A 20,162-nucleotide genomic window follows, 5' to 3' on the forward strand; every position below is an offset into this window, starting at 1 on the left:
CCAAGCTCACTTACTCTCAACACTCTCTTCACACCAACATTCTCTCTTCTTTTCTGAAAACCTCTACAAATCTTCACCTTCACAAGATAATGATCAGACATCCCTCCAGTTGCAACTCTCAGCACATTAACATCCAAAAGTCTGTCTTTCGCGCATCTATCAATTAACACATAATCCAATAACGCTCTCTGGCATCTCTCCTACTTACATATATATACTTATGAATAACTCTCTTTTTAAACCAGGTATTCCCTATCACCAGTCCTTTTTCAGCACATAAATCTACAAGCTCTTCACCATTTCCATTTACAACACTGAACACCCCATGTACACCAATTATTCCCTCAACTGCCACATTACTCACCTTTGCATTCAAATCACCCATCACTATAACCAGGTCTTGTGCATCAAAAATACTAACACACTCACTCAGCTGCTCCCAAAACACTTGCCTCTCATGATCTTTCTTCTCATGCCCAGGTGCATATGCACCAATAATCACCCATCTCTCTCCATCCACTTTCAGTTTTACCTATATCAATCTAGAGTTTACTTTCTTACACTCTATCACATACTCCCACCACTCCTGTTTCAGGAGTAGTGCTACTCCTTCCCTTGCTCTTGTCCTCTCACTAACCCCTGACTTTACTCCCAAGACATTCCCAAACCACTCTTCTCCTTTACCCTTGAGCTTCGTTTCACTCAGAGCCAAAACAACCAGGTTCCTTTCCTCAAACATACTACCTATCTCTCCTTTTTTCTCATCTTGGTTACATCCACACACATTTAGACACCCCAATCTGAGCCTTCAGGGAGGATGAGAACTCCCCGCGCGACTCCTTCTTCTGTTTCCCCTTTTAGAAAGTTAAGATACAAGGAGGGGAGGGTTTCCTTCTACAACACGTGAGGAATGCGTGGGAAGTATTCTTTCTCCCCTATCCCCATGAAATTATAAACTAATAACCAGTGCTAGATATTTTTATGAAATGAGAAAAAGTCATATATATCAGGTATATTTTTCATGACTTTGTGAATATCTTTGGTAAAAGCTTCTAAATCAAGTGATGTGTACAATGATACAAACATTCTTCGCATGTTCACTTCCCAAATATACACATCTGGGTAGTTACCATCATACCAGATTTCTAGTCCCATTTCTTGTATGACCTTACATATATCATCAAATGGGTCTCCAGAGCTTCTATAGTTTTCATCCACATCATGCAACCATTGTTTTGTTAACATTGTTAATATGTAAACTTTTTTCCGATACTGCTTACATGTGTCACTGGTCTCTCTCAACTCAAAAGTTTCTGTTTTCACAACATCCTTAGACTTTTTAACATCTAAAGTAAAGTACTGGACAAAATTTTCAACCACAGATTCATTAACTGGATAACTGGTAAACACTGAAACATTTCCTGGTTCTGTTTTGGCAAATGTTGGAGTATTATCATCTGAAGCACTTTCATTGGCCATTATCCCATTTAAGTTGTTTTCCAAGTTACAGCTTTTGAAGTTCTGTGAACCTCTCATCTCCCTACTATTCTCATCTGATAACTCAAGTGCTTTGGTGGGGTGTTCCATATTATCAGAACTAACTAATGCACTTTCATCAGTCCTCCTCCTCTTTGCCTTCTTTTCCTTCTCATATGGGTCTGAAGACTTATATGGAGTACCTTCACTTTTCAAATGCTTCACTTCAGATCCCGTATTTTTCTCATTCCAATCTGTTGGTACATCTAAAGACTTTTTTCCTTCATCTACATCTGTTGATGACTTATTACTTACATCCTGAAAATCTTTGGTAAAACCTTCTATGAGGCGATATTGAGAGGAATTCATATGTTTATGCTCAGAAGCTTCAGAAATCCTCTTGTCACTTTCCTGATTTTCTTTCTCTCTTAAGCTGAATTTACTTACATCATTTGTACCACTTTTCCCTTTAACATCATCATTAACTTGAAAATTTTCCTTTTTTTTTTGCTTACTTCTTTCTTTGTCTTTTTCCCTTCTTTGAACATTACAACTGCCATGGCTATTTTTAATGATAACGAGATCCTCCCCATTGTTCACATTTTTTTTTTCCTCTCTCAAGTTGAATTCATAAGCATTATTTTCATCATAAATGCCACCTTTCTGCTTCCCACCATGGCCACTACTATTACTAAAGGAAAGTTTTTCACTTTTCTTTTTCTTCTTGTACTTATTTCTTTGTTTGTCTTTTTCTCTACCAAGAACAGTTGTTGTGCTTCCGTCCCTATTGCTTACAGTCTTATTTGTGAAACTTTCATTTTTTCTAGATAGTGTACCTGTACTTGAATTAATCTTTTTCATGTCTACAAACAAACTTTTTATTTCTGTAACATTACATGACACAAATGAGTTACTTCCCTTGGAACTCTCATTCCTAACAGTTGTGGTCTTCTTTTTCTCTTGAACTTGGTTTTCTTTTCTTACCTTTTTCAGCTCTACCACAGACCTGTTTTCTTTGCATTCTCTTTGGTCTTGGTCATTTTTTACTACATTTTCTGATACACTGGTTTCAGTTCTCTTATGTGTATTAACAAGACTACCATTATTTGGGACAGCACCAATTCTGGATTTTGAATTTTCAGTGCAAGTTTCTTTACTAAAAAGACTCTTTGTACTGCAAGTAGTTTTAAAAACAGTTCTGTTGTTATTCTGCACCTCTTTTATAACTGGAGCTATCTGATTGTGATTATCAGTACCTTGATTACTTGTCGCAACTGAACATGCATCTCGTTCCGAAGTCTTCCTCCGCGGTGTTCCTACAGGCTTTGGCTTCGAAATTTTTAATTTTCCAATAAATTCTAAAGAACTCACTTGACTGTGGTGGTTTGCTTTCATGGCTGCTGCAGTTTTCTGTCCGGTTTTTAACAAACTTGGTAGGGTCCCTACTGAATCCTCTTGCAAAGGGCTTTCCTCAAAACTGTCAGTATTTACAATGATTTTTTCACAAGGATGCTTGAACAAACATACTGCTGCAGTTCTTGAACATTTACCCAGTTGAAATTCCTTGCAGATTACATTGTCTGTTTTTGGTAAGATATGCAAAAATGAACAATAATCACCTCTAGAGCATTTCAGATCAGTCAAGTATTTTCTACACCTGAGGTGCTTATTCATGTCTTCAGTATCTTCAAGAGCAACATCTGGAATTTCAACATCGAGAACTCTTCCCTCTGGCTCTGGTACACTAAATATAGCTTCTGACTGGGAATCACTTGACTGACTTCTGTCAGATTTCTCCACTGAGCCAAAAGTCATGACTGGGCATAGTACTGGTGAAGTTTCATATTCATTAGAACTTAAATTCACTGGCCCTTCTGTCAAGGCTTTATAATTGCTTTCTGGCTTTCCTTGTATGCTTTGACTCATGTCTATAAAAGTTTCCTCTAAAATTTCTCCAAGCTCTTCAATATTAGACAGGTTGTCGTCTATGCTTGAATCAGAGACATTATCATTCCTACCTGATTTATCAAAGTTCAGAGTTCTGAAGCCTAAGAATTCCGGAACTGTGTTTGAATCTGCACTAATACCATCCATAACTATTTTTTGAGGACTTAAAGTTCTGCCCTTGACAGGACTCTGATCTGAAATGCTTCCCACCTTAACAACAGTCATGGGTGCTTTAAACTTATCAGCCATTTTCTGTCCAGGTATTATTTCTCTCTGCCAGGCATTTTTTAAAATCAGTGTTTCATTTTCCATTAAAAATACTGACAACCCCAAATGTGTTTTTTTCAACACATCTTTTTGTATTTTCTGATTAGAATAACGGTTACTAAACCCTCTAAATACCAAAGCAGCATGATCTCTTTCATATTTACTTTCCTGATTATCCAGCTTATTTTGTCTGCATTTTATATATCCATCAAAATGTCTATTTCCTTTAACTTTTTCCCAATGCTGCTCCTGATACCTCTCTTTGTTTCCATGTTGATTGTAATTCATAGGTTGCTTGGTAAGCTGAATGCACCCAGATGGGGTTCTGTTTTCTAGTGAAGTAATAGGAGATGAATTCTTTGTTTCCTCTCCAACCTGGGGAACATACATCTGGTTGTGAATATGAACATATTGTTCTTGATGTACTCTACCTCTAAAGAAATTTGTGCTTGGTGACTGAGGACATCCTGGATAATGAGAAAAGTCCTGGTAATTGTTGTGAGAGACTGCAGTTGATAGATGTCCATTCATTAATCTTTCATTTGTAGTATTGTGAAACCCAGTGGCCGACGGCACTGTCAACAGTTCATTTGTTTTTAGGTACAGATACTTGCACTGCCCCTTCTTTGCATACCTTCTTGTTTTACCAGTGTTGAAAATAACAGACTCTTCATCACTGTTCTGCTCCCATTCCTGTTGTAGAGAAATTTTTCGGATCAGTAACCAATTCATAACATACTCCAAAAATTTGCATTTTACTTCATCAAAGTACTGCCTCTCAACATTCAGTTTGAGTGTGTAATTAACACAAAAAATCCTATATTATAACTTTTATACATCATAAACATGATAGAATCAATGTTAGTCTTTAAGCAACCACAAATCCTTAGCACTTACACAATGAAAGAAACATCCTCCCAATACAATAAACATGACAGAATCAATATTAGTCTTAGCAACTACAAATACTCTACACTTACACAATGAAACAAACATCCTCCCCATTAGAAATAAAAAGCCTTCTCATGCCTCTCACATCAGCATACTCTATTCTCAGATGCCATCACCAAATAGGTATAACAGTGACAAAATACAAGCACACTAGAATGACCCAGCAAGAACTAAACAACAGCCCTCTCACTCCAAATTTTAAACACCACCCCACCAAACATACAACAGAAACCACACTCCTCTGACAAACATGAATCATACTTTCCTCTCTATGCTAGTCTAGATATCATCCATTACTACATAACTACAAAAACACTTTCAACATCCCAAGACCCTCTATGCCCACAATGCAAGAACCACAATGAAGGCACAGAACACTTACTGCTCAGATTCCCTGCACTCTCCAAATAGATACATACATAATATCACTACACTTTATGACCTATGTTCTCACCAGGTGGGTATGGCCACCTTCTTGACTGCAGTGGGAGTTTTATGAAGACAAAAAGGACTACTGGGGCGGTAAGTAAGCAAGCAAGTAGTAAGATTTGTTCTGCAAATGAAACCAGAAGTATAAATGTCTAACTCTAAATGATTCTTTTTTCTTGCAAAGACTGCAGACTGCCAAATAAAAAAATTATATATTTTTATTATACTTTGTTGCTGTCTCCTGTGTTAGCAAGGCAGTGCAAGGAAACAGACAAAAGAATGGCCCAACCCACCCACATACACATGTATATACATAAATGCCCACACACACACATATATTCAAAACTATACACTTCAATGTATACATACATATACATACACTTACATCTACATACATACACATGTTTATATTCATACTTGCTGCCCTCATCCATTCCCGTCGCCACTCCACCACATGTGAAATAACAACTCCCCTTCCCAGGCGTGTGCACGCAAAGTAGCACTAGGAAAAGACAACAAAGGCCACACTCGTTCACACTCAGTCTCCAGCTGTCATGCATAATGCACCAAAACCACACCTCCCTTTCCACATCCAGGCCCCACAAAACTTTACATAGTTTACTCCAGATGCTTCACATGCCATGGTTCAATCCAATGACAGCAAGTCGACCCTGGTATACCACATCATTCCAATTCACTATTCCTTACACGCCTTTCACACTCCTGCATGTTCAGGCCCCAATCGCTCAAAATTGTTTTCACTCCATCCTTCCACCTCCAATTTGGTCTCCCACTTCTCCTCATTCCCTATAACTGTTTTTCATGTGTGGCAGAGTGGTGACGGGAATGGATGAAGGCAGCAAGTATGAATGTGTACATGTGTATATATGTTTGTGTCTGTGTATGTATATGTATGTATATGTTGAAATGTATAGGTATGTATATGTGTGTGGGTGGGTGTTTATGTATAATGTGTATGTGGGTGGATTGGGCCATTCTTTCATCTGTTTCCTTGCGCTACCTCACTGATGTGTGTCATAGAAGGCAACTAAAGGGGACGAGAGCGGGAGGCTGGAAACCCTCCCCTCCTTGTATTTCAACTTCCTATCTCTGGGGATAGGAGAAAAAGAATACTTCCCACACATTCCTCACGTGTCATAGAAGGCGACTAAAGGGGACGGGAGCGGGGGGATGGAAATCCTCCCCTCCTTGTATCTTAACTTTCTAAAAGGGGAAACAGAAGAAGGAGTCACGCGGGGAGTGCTCATCCTCCTCGAAGGCTCAGATTGGGATGTCTAAATGTGTGTGGATGTAACCAAGATGAGAAAAAAGGATAGATAGATAGTATGTTTGAGGAAAGGAACTTGGATGTTTTGGCTCTGAGTGAAGTGAAGCTCAAGGGTAAAGGGGAAGAGTGGTTTGGGAATGTCTTGGGAGTGAAGTCAGAGGTTAGTGAGAGGACAAGAGCAAGGGAAGGAGTAGCACCACTCCTGAAACAGGAGTGGTGGGAGTATGTGATATAGTGTAAGAAAGTAAACTCTAGATTGATATGGGTAAAACTGAAAATGGATGGAGAGAGATGGGTGATTATTGGTGCATATACACCTAGGCATGAGAAGAAAGATCATGAGGGGCAAGTGTTTTGGGAGCAGCTGAGTGAGTGTGTTAGTAGTTTGGATACATGAGACGGGGTTATAGTGATGGGTGATTTGAATGCAGAGTAATGTGGCAGTTGAGGGAATAATTGGTTTAGATGGGGTGTTCAAGTGTTCTAAATGGAAATGGTGAAGAGCTTGTAGATTTATGTGCTGAAAATGGACTGGTGATTGGGAATACCTGGTTTAAAAAGAGATATATACATAGGTATACATAGGTAAGTAGGAGAGATGGCCAGAAAACGTTATTGGATTATGTGTTAATTGACAGGTGCGCAAAAGAGAGACTTTTGGTTGTTAATGTGCTGAGAGGTACAACTGGAGGGATGTCTGATCATTATCTTGTGGAGGCAAAGGTGAAGATTTATAGAGGTTTTCAGAAAAGAAGAGAGAATGTTGGAGTGAAAAGAGTGGTGAGAGTAAGTGAGCTTGGGAGGGAGACTTGAGTGAGAAAGTACCAGGAGAGACTGAGTACAGAATGGAAAAAGGTGAGAACAAAGGAGGTAAGGGGAGTGGGGGAGGAATGGGATGTATTCAGGGAAGCAGTGATGGCTTGCGCAAAAGATGCTTGTGGCATGAGAAGCGTAGGAGGTGGGCAGATTAAAAATAGTAGTGAGTGGTGGGATGAAGAAGTAAGATTGTAAGTGAAAGAAAAGAGAGAGGCATTTGGACGATTTTTGCAAGGAAATAATGCAAATGACTGGGAGATGTATAAAAGAAAGAGGCAGGAGGTCAAGAGAAAGGTACAAGAGGTGAAAAAGAGGGCAAATGAGAGTTGGGGTGAGATAGTATCATTAAATTTTAGGGAAAATAAAAAGATGTTTTGGAGGAGGTAAATAAAGTGCGTAAGACAAGGGAACAAATGGGAACTTCAGTGAAAGGGGATAATGGGGAGATGATAACAAGAACTGGTGATGTGGGAAGGAGATGGAGTGAGTATTTTGAAGGTTTGTTAAAAGTGTTTGATGATAGAGTGGCAGATATAGGATGTTTTGGTCGAGGTGGTGTGCAAAGTGAGAGGGTTAGGGAGAATGATTTGGTAAGCTTTGTGGAAGATGAAAGCCGGCAAGGGCAGCAGGTTTGGATGGTATTGCAGTGGAATTCATTAAAAAAGGGGGTGACTGTATTGTTGACTGGTTGGTAAGGTTATTTAATGTATGTATGACTCATGGTGAGGTGCCTGAGGACTGGCAGAATGCTTGCATAGTGCCATCGTACAAAGAAAAAGGGGATAAGAGTGAGCGCTCAAATTACAGAGGTATAAGTTTGTAGAGTATTCCTGGTAAATTATATGGGAGGGTATTGATTGAGAGGGTGAAGGCAGGTACAGAGCATCAGATTGGGGAAGAGCAGTGTGGTTTCAGAAGTGGTAGAGGATGTGTGGATCAGGTGTTTGCTTTGAAAAATGTATGTGAGGAATACTTAGAAAAGCAAATGGATTTGTATGTAGCATTTATGGATCTAGAGAATGCATATGATAGGAGTTGATAGAGATGCTCTGTGGAAGGTATTAAGAATATATGGTGTGGAAGGCGAGTTGTTAGAAGCAGTGAAAAGTTTTTATCGAGGATGTAAGGCATGTGTACATGTAGGAAGAGAGGAAAATGAGTGGTTCTCAGTGAATGTTGGTTTGTGGCAGGGGTGCCTGATGTCTACATGGTTGTTTAACTTGTTTATGGATGGGGTTTTGTGAGGGAGGTGAGTGCAAGAGTTTTGGAAAGAGGGGCAATTATGCAGACTGTTGTGGATGAGAGAGCTTGGGAAGTGAGTCAGTTGTTGTTCGCTGATGATACAGCGCTGGTGGCTGATTCAGGTGAGAAACTGCAGAAGCTGGTGACTGAGTTTGGTAAAGTGTGTGAAAGAAGAAAACTGAGAGTAAATGTCAATAAGAGCAAGGTTATCAGGTACAGTAGGATTGAGGGACAAGTCAATTGGGAGGTAAGTTTAAATGAGGAAAAGTGGAGGAAGTGAAGTGTTTTAGATATCTTGGAGTGGATTTGGCAGAAGATGGAACCATGGAAGCGGAAGTGAGTCTCAGGGTGAGGGTGGGGGTGGGGGTGGGGGTGGGGGAGGGGGTGAAAGTTCTGGGAACGTGGAACAATGTGTGGAAGGTGAGAACATTATCTCAAAAAGCAAAAATGGGTATGTTTGAAGGAATAGTGGTTCCAACAGTGTTATATGGTTGCAAGGCATGGGCTATAGAGTTGTGCAGAGGAGGGTGGATGTATTGGAAATGAGATGTTTGAGGACAATATGCGGTGAGAGATGGTTTGATCGAGTAAGTAATGAAAGGGTAACAGAGATGTGTGGTAATAAAAAGAGTGTGGCTGAGAGAGCAGAAGAGGGTGTTTTGAAATGTTTTGGTCACATGGAGAGAGTGAGCGAGGAAAGATTGACAAAGAAGATATATGTGTCAGAGGTGGAGGAAACAAGAAGTGGAAGACCAAATTGGAGGTGGAAAGATGGAGTGAAAAAGATTTTGAGCAATCAGGACCTGACCATGCAGGAGGGTGAAAGGCGTGCAGGGAATAGAGTGCATTGGAACGATGTGGTATACTGGGATTGACATGCTGTCAATGGATTAAACAAGGGCATGTTTAGCATCTGGGGTAAACCAAGGAAAGTTTTGTGGGGCCTGGATGTGGAAAGGGAGCTGTGGTTTCGGTGCATTATACATGACAGGTAGAGACTGTGGGAACGAATGTGGACTTTGTTGTCTTTCCTAGCACTACCTCACACGCACGTGAGGGAAGGGGGTTGTCATTTCATGTGTGGCAGGGTGGCGATGGGAATATATAATGGCAGCAAGTATGAATTATGTACATGTGTATATATGTCTTTGTATGCATATATATGTATACGTTGAAATGTATAGGTATGTATATGTGGGTGTGTGGGCGTATATGTATATACATGCGTATGTGGGTGGGTTGGGCCATTCTTTCATCTGTTTCCTTGCGCTACCTCGCAGACGTGGGAGACAGCAACAAAGTATAATGACAACCCCCTCCCCCCGCATGTGCACGAGGTAGCACTAGGAAAAGACAACAAAGGCCACATTTGTTCACACTCAGTCTCTAGCTGTCATGTATAAAGCAACAAAATCACAGTTCCCTTTCCACATCTAGACCCCATAAAACGTTCCATGGTTTACCCCAGACGCTTCACATGCCGTGGTTCAATCCACTGACAGCACGCTGACCCTGGTATACGCACGCCTTTCTCCCTCCTAGGAGTATGTCTAGGCCCCTATCGCTCAAAATCTTTTTCACTCCATTCTCCCATCTCCAATTTGGCCTCCCACTTCTCCTGGGTCCCTCCACCTCTGACACACACACACACACACATTATATATTTTTTTTATATCATACTTTGTTCCTGTCGCCCGTGTTAGCGAGGTTGTGCAAGGAGACAGATGAAAGAATGGCCCAACCCATCCACATATACGTCCACACATGCACATATACATACCTATACATCTCAACGTATACATATTTTCATGTGTGGCGGAGTGGAGACGGGAATGGATAAAGGCAGCAAGTATGGATATGTACATGTATATATATATATATATATATATTTATTATATATTTATTTATTTTATTATACTTTGTTGCTGTCTCCCGCGTTTGCGAGGTAGCACAAGGAAACAGACAAAAGAAATGGCCCAACCCCCCCCATACACATGTATATACATACGTCCACACACGCAAATATACATACCTACACAGCTTTCCATGGTTTACCCCAGACGCTTCACATGCCTTGATTCAATCCACTGACATCACGTCAACCCCGGTATACCACATCGCTCCAATTCACTCTATTCCTTGCCCTCCTTTCACCCTCCTGCATGTTCAGGCCCCGATCACACAAAATCTTTTTCACTCCATCTTTCCACCTCCAATTTGGTCTCCCTCTTCTCCTCGTTCCCTCCATATATATATCTTTTTTCTTTTAAACTATTCGCCATTTCCCGCATTAGCGAGGTAGCGTTAAGAACAGAGGACTGGGCCTTTGATGGAATATCCTCACCTGGCCCCCTTCTCTGTTCCTTCTTTTGGAAAATCAAAAAAAAAAAAAAAAACGAGAGGAGAGGATTTCCAGCCCCCCGCTCCCTTCCCTTTTAGTCGCCTTCTATGACACGCAGGGAATACGTGGGAAGTATTCTTTATCCCCTATATATATATATATACACACACACACACACACATACGGGGGGGGGGGGGGGGGGGGAATCTAGCCATCAGATTAAATTACCCTTTGAGAAAAGAACATCCAGGCAAGACACAAGGTTCTTTCAACTTAAGGCAAATTTCCTTACTTCTAAAGAAAAAAATGATACAAAATCCATAGTCTATGAAAATCGGTGTTAATAATTGACATTTCTGGAGTGCTTAATAACCCAGAAATTTGTTAAACCAGAAGATAATTGATGTGAAAAAAATCCTGTTATAAAATACCTTTACTCCACAAAAATTTACTCTAGAAAGTGACCTGCCTGAAAGCACAAGATGCTGCCAATATCTGAAATCTTTTGAAGTTATTTACACATCTGAATTAATAGCAAATGATCTTATTATCTTTTAATATACTTATAATTACCTTGGGGCCAATTTCTATGAAAGAATCCTGGTGTTACCCAGGATCTCTTTCTAAAAGCTCCTGCAGCCTAAGGTTGTGCTTCTCCCAGATGCATGGAAATGTTGATTCTTTTGGAGTGATATATATATATATATATATATATATATATATATATATATATATATAGAGTGAATTGGAGCGATGTGGTATACAGGGGTTGACGTGCTGTCAGTGGATTGAATCAGGGCATGTGAAGCGTCCGGGGTAAACCATGGAAGGCTGTGTAGGTATGTATATTTCCGTGTGTGGACGTGTGTATGTACATGTGTATGGGGGGGGGTTGGGCCATTTCTTTCGTCTGTTTCCTTGCGCTACCTCGCAAACGCGGGAGACAGCGACAAAGTATAAAAAAAAAAAAAAAAAAAATATATATATATATATATATATATATATATATATATATATATATATATATATATATATATATATATATATACATGTACATTGTCCTCTCACTAACCCCTGACTTTACTCCCAAGACATTCCCAAACCACTCTTCCCCTTTACCCTTGAGCTTCGTTTCACTTAGAGCCAAAACATCTGGCCCCCCGGGAGCGGTGGGCCAGAAATCCTCCCCTCCTTGTATTTTTAACTTTCTAAAATGGGAAACAGAAGAAGGAGTCACGCGGGGAGTGCTCATCCTCCTCGAAGGCTCAGATTAGGGTGTCTAAATGTGTGTGGATGTAACCAAGATGTTAAAAAAGGAGAGATAGGTAGTATGTTTGAGGAAAGGAACCTGGATGTTTTGGCTCTAAGTGAAACAGAGCTCAAGGGTAAAGGGGAAGAGTGGTTTGGGAATGTCTTGGGAGTAAAGTCAGGGGTTAGTGAGAGGACAAGAGCAAGGGAAGGAGTAGCAGTACTCCTGAAACACGAGTTGTGGGAGTATGTGATAGAATGTAAGAAAGTAAATTCTCGATTAATATAGGTAAAACTGAAAGTTGATGGAGAGAGATGGGTGATTATTGGTGCATATGCACCTGGGCATGAGAAGAAAGATCATGAGAGGCAAGTGTTTTGGGAGCAGCTGAATGAGTGTGTTAGTGGTTTTGATGCACAAGACGGGGTTATAGTGATGGGTGATTTGAATGCAAAGGTGAGTAATGTGGCAGTTGAGGGGATAATTGGTATACATGGGGTGTTCAGTGTTGTAAATGGAAATGGTGAAGAGCTTATAGATTTATGTGCTGAAAAAGGACTGGTGATTGGGAATACCTGGTTTAAAAAGCGAGATATACATAAGTATACGTATGTAAGAAGGAGAGATGGCCAGAGAGCTTTATTGGATTACGTGTTAATTGACAGGCGCGCGAAAGAGAGACTTTTGGATGTTAATGTGCTGAGAGGTGCAACTGGAAGGATGTCTGATCATCATCTTGTGGAGGCTAAGGTGAAGATTTGTATGGGTTTTCAGAAAAGAAGAGTGAATGTTGGGGTGAAGAGGGTGGTGAGAGTAAGTGAGCTTGGGAAGGAGACTTGTGTGAGGAAGTACCAAGAGAGACTGAGTACAGAATGGAAAAAGGTGAGAACAATGGAAGTAAGGGGAGTGGGGGAGGAATGGGATGTATTTAGGGAATCAGTGATGGATTGCACAAAAGATGCTTGTGGCATGAGAAGAGTGGGAGGTGGGTTGATTAGAAAGGGTAGTGAGTGGAGGGATGATGAAGTAAGATTATTAGTGAAAGAGAAGAGAGAGGCATTTGGACGATTTTGGCAGGGAAAAAATGCAATTGAGTGGGAGATGTATAAAAGAAAGAGACAGGAGGTCAAGAGAAAGGTGCAAGAGGTGAAAAAAAGGACAAATGAGAGTTGGGGTGAGAGACTATCAGTAAATTTTAGGGAGAATAAAAAGATGTTCTGGAAGGAGGTAAATAAGGGTGCGTAAGACAAGGGAGCAAATGGGAACTTCAGTGAAGGGCGTAAATGGGAGGTGATAACAAGTAGTGGTGATGTGAGAAGGAGATGGAGTGAGTACTTTGAAGGTTTGTTGAATGTGTTTGATGACAGAGTGGCAGATATAGGGTGTTTTGGTCGAGGTGGTGTGCAAAGTGAGAGGGTTAGGGAAAATGATTTGGTAAACAGAGAAGAGGTAGTAAAAGCTTTGCGGAAGATGAAAGCCGGCAAGGCAGCAGGTTTGGATGGTATTGCAGTGGAATTTATTAAAAAAGGGGGTGACTGTATTGTTGACTGGTTGGTAAGGTTATTTAATGTATGTATGACTCATGGTGAGGTGCCTGAGGATTGGCGGAATGCGTGCATAGTGCCATTGTACAAAGGCAAAGGGGATAAGAGTGAGTGCTCAAATTACAGAGGTATAAGTTTGTTGAGTATTCCTGGTAAATTATATGCGAGGGTATTGATTGAGAGGGTGAAGGCATGTACAGAGCATCAGATTGGGGAAGAGCAGTGTGGTTTCAGAAGTGGTAGAGGATGTGTGGATCAGGTGTTTGCTTTGAAGAATGTATGTGAGAAATACTTAGAAAAGCAAATGGATTTGTATGTAGCATTTATGGATCTGGAGAAGGAATATGATAGAGTTGATAGAGATGCTCTGTGGAAGGTATTAAGAATATATGGTGTGGGAGGCAAGTTGTTAGAAGCAGTGAAAAGTTTTTATCGAGGATGTAAGGCATGTGTACGTGTAGGAAGAGAGGAAAGTGATTGGTTCTCAGTGAATGTAGGTTTGCGGCAGGGGTGTGTGATGTCTCCATGGTTGTTTAATTTGTTTATGGATGGGGTTGTAAGGGAGGTAAATGCAAGAGTCCTGGAAAGAGGGGCAAGTATGAAGTCTGTTGGGGATGAGAGAGCTTGGGAAGTGAGTCAGTTGTTGTTCGCTGATGATACAGCGCTGGTGGCTGATTCATGTGAGAAACTGCAGAAGCTGGTGACTGAGTTTGGTAAAGTGTGTTGAAGAAGAAAGTTGAGAGTAAATGTGAATAAGAGCAAGGTTATTAGGTACAGTAGGGGTGAGGGTCAAGTCAATTGGGAGGTGAGTTTGAATGGAGAAAAACTGGAGGAAGTGAAGTGTTTTAGATATCTGGGAGTGGATCTGTCAGCGGATGGAACCATGGAAGCGGAAGTGGATCATAGGGTGGGGGAGGGGGCGAAAATTCTGGGAGCCTTGAAAGAATGTGTGGAAGTCGAGAACATTATCTCGGAAAGCAAAAATGGGTATGTTTGAGGGAATAGTGGTTCCAACAATGTTGTATGGTTGCGAGGCGTGGGCTATGGATAGAGATGTGCGCAGGAGGATGGATGTGCTGGAAATGAGATGTTTGAGGACAATGTGTGGTGTGAGGTGGTTTGATCGAGTAAGTAACGTAAGGGTAAGAGAGATGTGTGGAAATAAAAAGAGCGTGGTTGAGAGAGCAGAAGAGGGTGTTTTGAAATGGTTTGGGCACATGGAGAGAATGAGTGAGGAGAGATTGACCAAGAGGATATATGTGTCGGAGGTGGAGGGAACGAGGAGAAGAGGGAGACCAAATTGGAGGTGGAAAGATGGAGTGAAAAAGATTTTGTGTGATCGGGGCCTGAACATGCAGGAGGGTGAAAGGAGGGCAAGAAATAGAGTGAATTGGAGTCATGTGGTATACAGGGGTTGACGTGCTGTCAGTGGATTGAAGCAAGGCATGTGAAGCGTCTGGGGTAAACCATGGAAAGCTGTGTAGGTATGTATATTTGCGTGTGTGGACGTGTGTATGTACATGTGTATGGGGGGGGGGGTTGGGCCATTTCTTTCGTCTGTTTCCTTGCGCTACCTCGCAAACGCGGGAGACAGCGACAAAGTATAAAAAAAAAAAAAAAAAAAAAAAAAAAAAAATATATATATATATATATATATATATATATATATATATATATATATATATATATATCTGTGTGTGTGTGTGTGTGTGTATACATATGAATACGTTGAAATGTATAGGTATGTATATGTCTGTGTGTCGGCATTTATGTATATACATGTGTATGTGGGTTAGTTGAGCCATTCTTTCATCTGTTTCCTTGCTCTACCTCACTAACACAGGACACAGCAACTAAGTATAATAAATAAAAAATAATAAATGTGTATGAGTGGATGGGCCATTCTTCGTCTGTTTCCTGGCACTACCTAGTTGATGCTGGAAACAGCTATCATATACAACAAATAATATATATGTGCATAAAACCAGAAAATAAAATACGAACAAGTTCCTACGTGAACTTGGGAACTTATTATGCTTCATTTTCCTAAAAGCTTTACGCATATAATAGATCACATGCACCACTTTGACCTCTTGCAATATCAATATCATGCTTGCCTTCATCCATTCCCAGCACCACCTTACCCCACAGGAAACAGCATTGCAACTCCCTGAGTCAGCGAGGTATCGCAAAGAAACATGAAAAAAAGGCCACATCTGCTCACACTCATTCTTTAGCTATCCATGCTCCAAAAACCTTTCCATGGCTTACCCCAAACACTTCACATATCCTGGTTCAGTCCACTGACAGCACATCTACCCAGTATACCACATCATTCCAATTCACCCTAACACACAAGCCTTTCACCCTTCATATTCAGGCCCTGTTCTCTCAAAATCTGTTTCACTCCATCCTTCCATCTCCAATTTGGTCTCCTAGTTCTCCTTGTTCCTTCACTTCTGACACATATATCCTCTTTGTCAACCTTTCCTCACTCATTCTCTCCATATGTCCAAACCATTTCAACACACCCTCTCAACACTCTCTCTTTATTTCCACATATCTCTTTATTTCCACATATCTCTCTCTTACCCTTTCATTACTTACTTGATCAAACCACCTCATACCAAGTATTGTCCTCAAACATTTCATTTACAACATATCCAACCTCCTCCACACAACCCTATCTACAGCCATGCCTTGCAACCATATAATATTGTTGGAACTACCATTCCTTGAAACGTAACCATTTTTGCTCACTGAGATAACATTCTCTCTTTCCACACATTCTTCATCGCTTCCAGAACCTTCGCCCACTCCCCCACCCTCTGACTCACTTCAGCTTCCATGATTATATTTGCTGTCATGTCCACTCCTGAATATCTAAAACAACTTCACTTTTTCCAGTTTTCCCCCATTCAAACTCACATCCCAATTAACCTGTCCCTCAACTTTGCTGAACCTAATAACCTTGCTTTCATTTACAATCACTCTCAACTTTCTCCTTTCACACATTTTTCCAAACTCAGTCACCAGCTTCTGCAGTTTCTCAGTCAAATCAGTCACCAGAGCTGTATTGTCAGCGAACAACAACTGACTTGCTTCCCAGGAGCCTCTCATCCCCAACAGACTGTATACTCACCCCTTTCTCTTGCCTTTACCTCCTTCACCACCCCATCCATAAATAAATTAAACCATGGTGACATCACACACCCCCACTGTACACCGACTTTCTATGGGAACTATTCACTCTCCTCTCTTCCTACTCATACACTTATACGCTTGATAAAAACTCACTGCTTCTAATAGCTTACTTCCCACACCATATATTCTTAATACCTTATAAAAAGTATCTCTATCGACCCTATCACATGCTTTCTCCAGATCAGTAAATGCCACATACAAATCCATCTGTTCCTTTAAATATTTCTCAAACATTCTTTAAAGCAAACACCTGAACCCCACAGCCTCAACCACTTCTGAAACGACACTGCTCCTCCCCCACTCTGATGCTCTGTCCATTCCTTCACCTTCTCAATATGACCCCATACATTTTACCAGGCAACAAATTCATACCTCTGGAGTTTGAACACTGGCTTTTATCCCCCTTGCCTTTACACAATGGCACTATACATGCATTTTAACATTCCTCAGGCAACTTACCATGATCCATACATGAACTGATATTCATTAACAGGCAATCAACAACACAGTTACCCCGATTCTTAAAAAATTCAGTTGCAATACCATCCACTCCAGCCGCCTTTCTACATTTCATCTTAAGAAAGGCTTTAGCCACCTCTTCTCATCATCAAACAACTTTCCATGACTCTCACTTCACATATCACCCTGACCCAAACAATCTACATCTGCCACTCTATATCATCAAAAATATTCAATAGTCCATCAAAATGCTCACTCCATCCCCTCATTTCATCACTACCTATTACCACTCCTCCTTTTGCCCCTATCATCAATATTCTTATTTCTTCTCTTGTTTTTTGCCTTATTCCTGCCAGGTAATCCAACTCCTTAATCAGCCTCACATGCAGTACAGGATCAAATGCTTTCTGGCAGTCCAGATACAGACAGTCCACCCAGCCTTCCCTTTTGTTCAGAACTTTTCCCTAAAACCATGTTGTCTTTTGTTGAGAAATTTTTCCTCATAGAAAGTCATTCACTTCCTTTCTTAAATTTTTTTTCTAGAACCCTACACACCACTCTTACTAGTGAGACCAGTCTGTAGTTCAATATATGTTCCTGGTCTTCTTTCTGAAGTAAAGGTATGACATATGCCCTTTGCCATTCCCTTGGCACTTTGCCCCTATCAAGTGATATCTTGAACAGTAATTCAAGTGGTCTATCTAGCGTCTGCACACATCCTTAGCACATTTGATGAAATTTCATCATCTCCTGAGCCTTATAAGGGTCAAGTCCTTTTAGTATTAACATCTTTTCTAGATATCTAAGTAATTTCCAAAATCTCCTTCCCATTCCATCTCACCAGTGTTGTGGATAGCGTCTTCTACTATGAAAATACTTATGACTAACTTCTGACATAACTAAAAAATATAAGGATTTCTTTTATTTTCAGCAATATGCTTTTTGCCCTAAAATTTACTTTGATTCATATGTGTCTTAGCTTCTAAGCAAATTTAAGTAATCTTATCTTTTATGTTGCTTATTGGTCCCTAAGTTTATGTGCAATTCTCTTGGACAAAGAGGCACTTCTTTAATGTCATTGCTCTACCACTGCAGCCTCATTTTGGAAGAAAAAAAATTTACTCATGAAACTGGAGCCTGGAAATGATTCCTACTGAGCATTACATGTAGGCACTTCAAACTAAATAATGTTCAAACTTTACTATATACTTGAAAAATATTCTGACATTGTTTATAATTAATAGTTCACTTGTTGCATAATGGTAAATGAATACATCTTAATCACTGTAGATGAACATTTGAAAACAGTTCATTTACTATGTACTCTATTCTATACTTCATTTCATGCAGCCCCATCACTAGCAAACATATTTCTGTGTAACTTATGCTTCAATTATTGAGACAGTCTCTACACCTTATGTGTGCCCACAATATCTTTTTTTGCATTTTGCACCAACCATCATCCACATGATGGGTAGGAATGAATGATAAATTTGCTGCTCATGATGCAAAAAATGAAGATATGTTAGGATCTGTTTAAACAACAACATCCACAAAAATCAAAGACTGCATTATGGTTGATTAGATACACTTCAAATATTCTGAAAAATCCTATCAGACAACTGAATTTTTTTCTCATCGGTTTACTAGTTTTCTGTAAGGATTTTAATGTGGTTTTGCAATTTCTATCCCGATAATGCAATGTTATATTTCCTGCTGTGTAGTGGTAGGCACTGTAGAACCTAACCTAACTTTAAACTGCTAATAAAGCACATATTTCATTAGTTATCAGGATCCTCTTCTAAATCATAGGAATATTTCACTGACCATATTACAATCATCAGTAAAGTTTGGTTCTGCTTCCCATCAAACCTTACTTTATATAGTTTATTGTGAATACTGATGTACCTGCACAGCAGGATTTACACTATCACACTTACTGAACCTTATCAAATAAGGTGATAAGTTAAAAATTTCCGGGGATCTTAAGACATGAAAATATATCAAAGCTAGAATAATGACAATACCTTACTCAGTAAAGAAAATACATAAAATATGCCAATATCATACTAGTCAATTCATATTTGTTTACATCCTGCGACATTCATGAATGTGATATTATTTTTGATTAAATCATTGAAACTCATGATAAGTCATAATGCTAGAAAGGATTCTTTAGTAATGTATCACCCATCTTCTATTCAACTATACACGCAATCCTGCACATCATATTAAATAGGTTTATATGTAATCATAAGAGCACCTGCAATATGAATAGCCATTTCCTAAATGCTAGTTTCCACGCGGAGCCAAACTGATTTCCAAACATTTCGTTATGGCTAACTATAAATTACTTTCGTCGCGCCTCTGAGGAAATGATTACCTACATGTAATAATCACTGATTATATATGATATCAAGCAAGTTTCAGTGGTTAACATGCTTAGTAAAAGTTCCACGCACATTTCGTAAATAAAGACAGTGCAATTACTAGTTAATACTAGAGATAATTACTTTGTTTACATTACTAACCCTTGTGAAACCACCTGAATATCTGAATAAAAACGAAAATTGATACCATTTCAACATTACCTTATTCATATTACGCCTGGATACAGATTCATACACGACGAAAATTCACCACAAGTTTAAAAGTTCACCAGATATATGCAGACTGGGTGGAGGTTTGCTGCTCAACTATCTCATTTAGAGAATTTGTCGTTAAACCTTGCTCTTCCCAGCTCCAACAAATATGTATGTAGAAAAAGTAACTTCTCAGATATGTGTTAGGTTAGGTCAAAAGCAATATCTTGTATCTTGTTAGTTAATAGCTGAACGTTAGATGGCAGTGGCACCTTCCCTTGTAGTACGACTCGAGACTCTCAACAAGAAACATGGATTTTCGTGCAGGGAAGAAATGGTGTGTCTGCAGACTACTTAGATTTACTTT

The 20,162-nt window shown here is 39.9% G+C and overlaps 1 protein-coding gene across 1 annotated transcript; it reads right to left on the reverse strand.

Annotated features, from left to right (window-relative positions):
- Positions 1–869: 869 nt before the first annotated feature.
- Positions 870–20,149, reverse strand: LOC139748662 (uncharacterized). The gene is made up of 2 exons (XM_071661921.1): positions 19,805–20,149; positions 870–4,383 (listed from the first exon to the last, which is right to left on the reverse strand). Exons 1-2 carry the CDS (start codon positions 19,811–19,813, stop codon positions 970–972), a joined length of 3,423 nt encoding a protein of 1,140 aa, XP_071518022.1. The 5' UTR covers positions 19,814–20,149; the 3' UTR covers positions 870–969.
- Positions 20,150–20,162: the final 13 nt, after the last annotated feature.

The sequence above is a fragment of the Panulirus ornatus genome, chromosome 5, assembly GCF_036320965.1.
Source record: "Panulirus ornatus isolate Po-2019 chromosome 5, ASM3632096v1, whole genome shotgun sequence".
In the NCBI taxonomy this organism is placed as follows: Eukaryota; Metazoa; Arthropoda; class Malacostraca; order Decapoda; family Palinuridae; genus Panulirus; species Panulirus ornatus.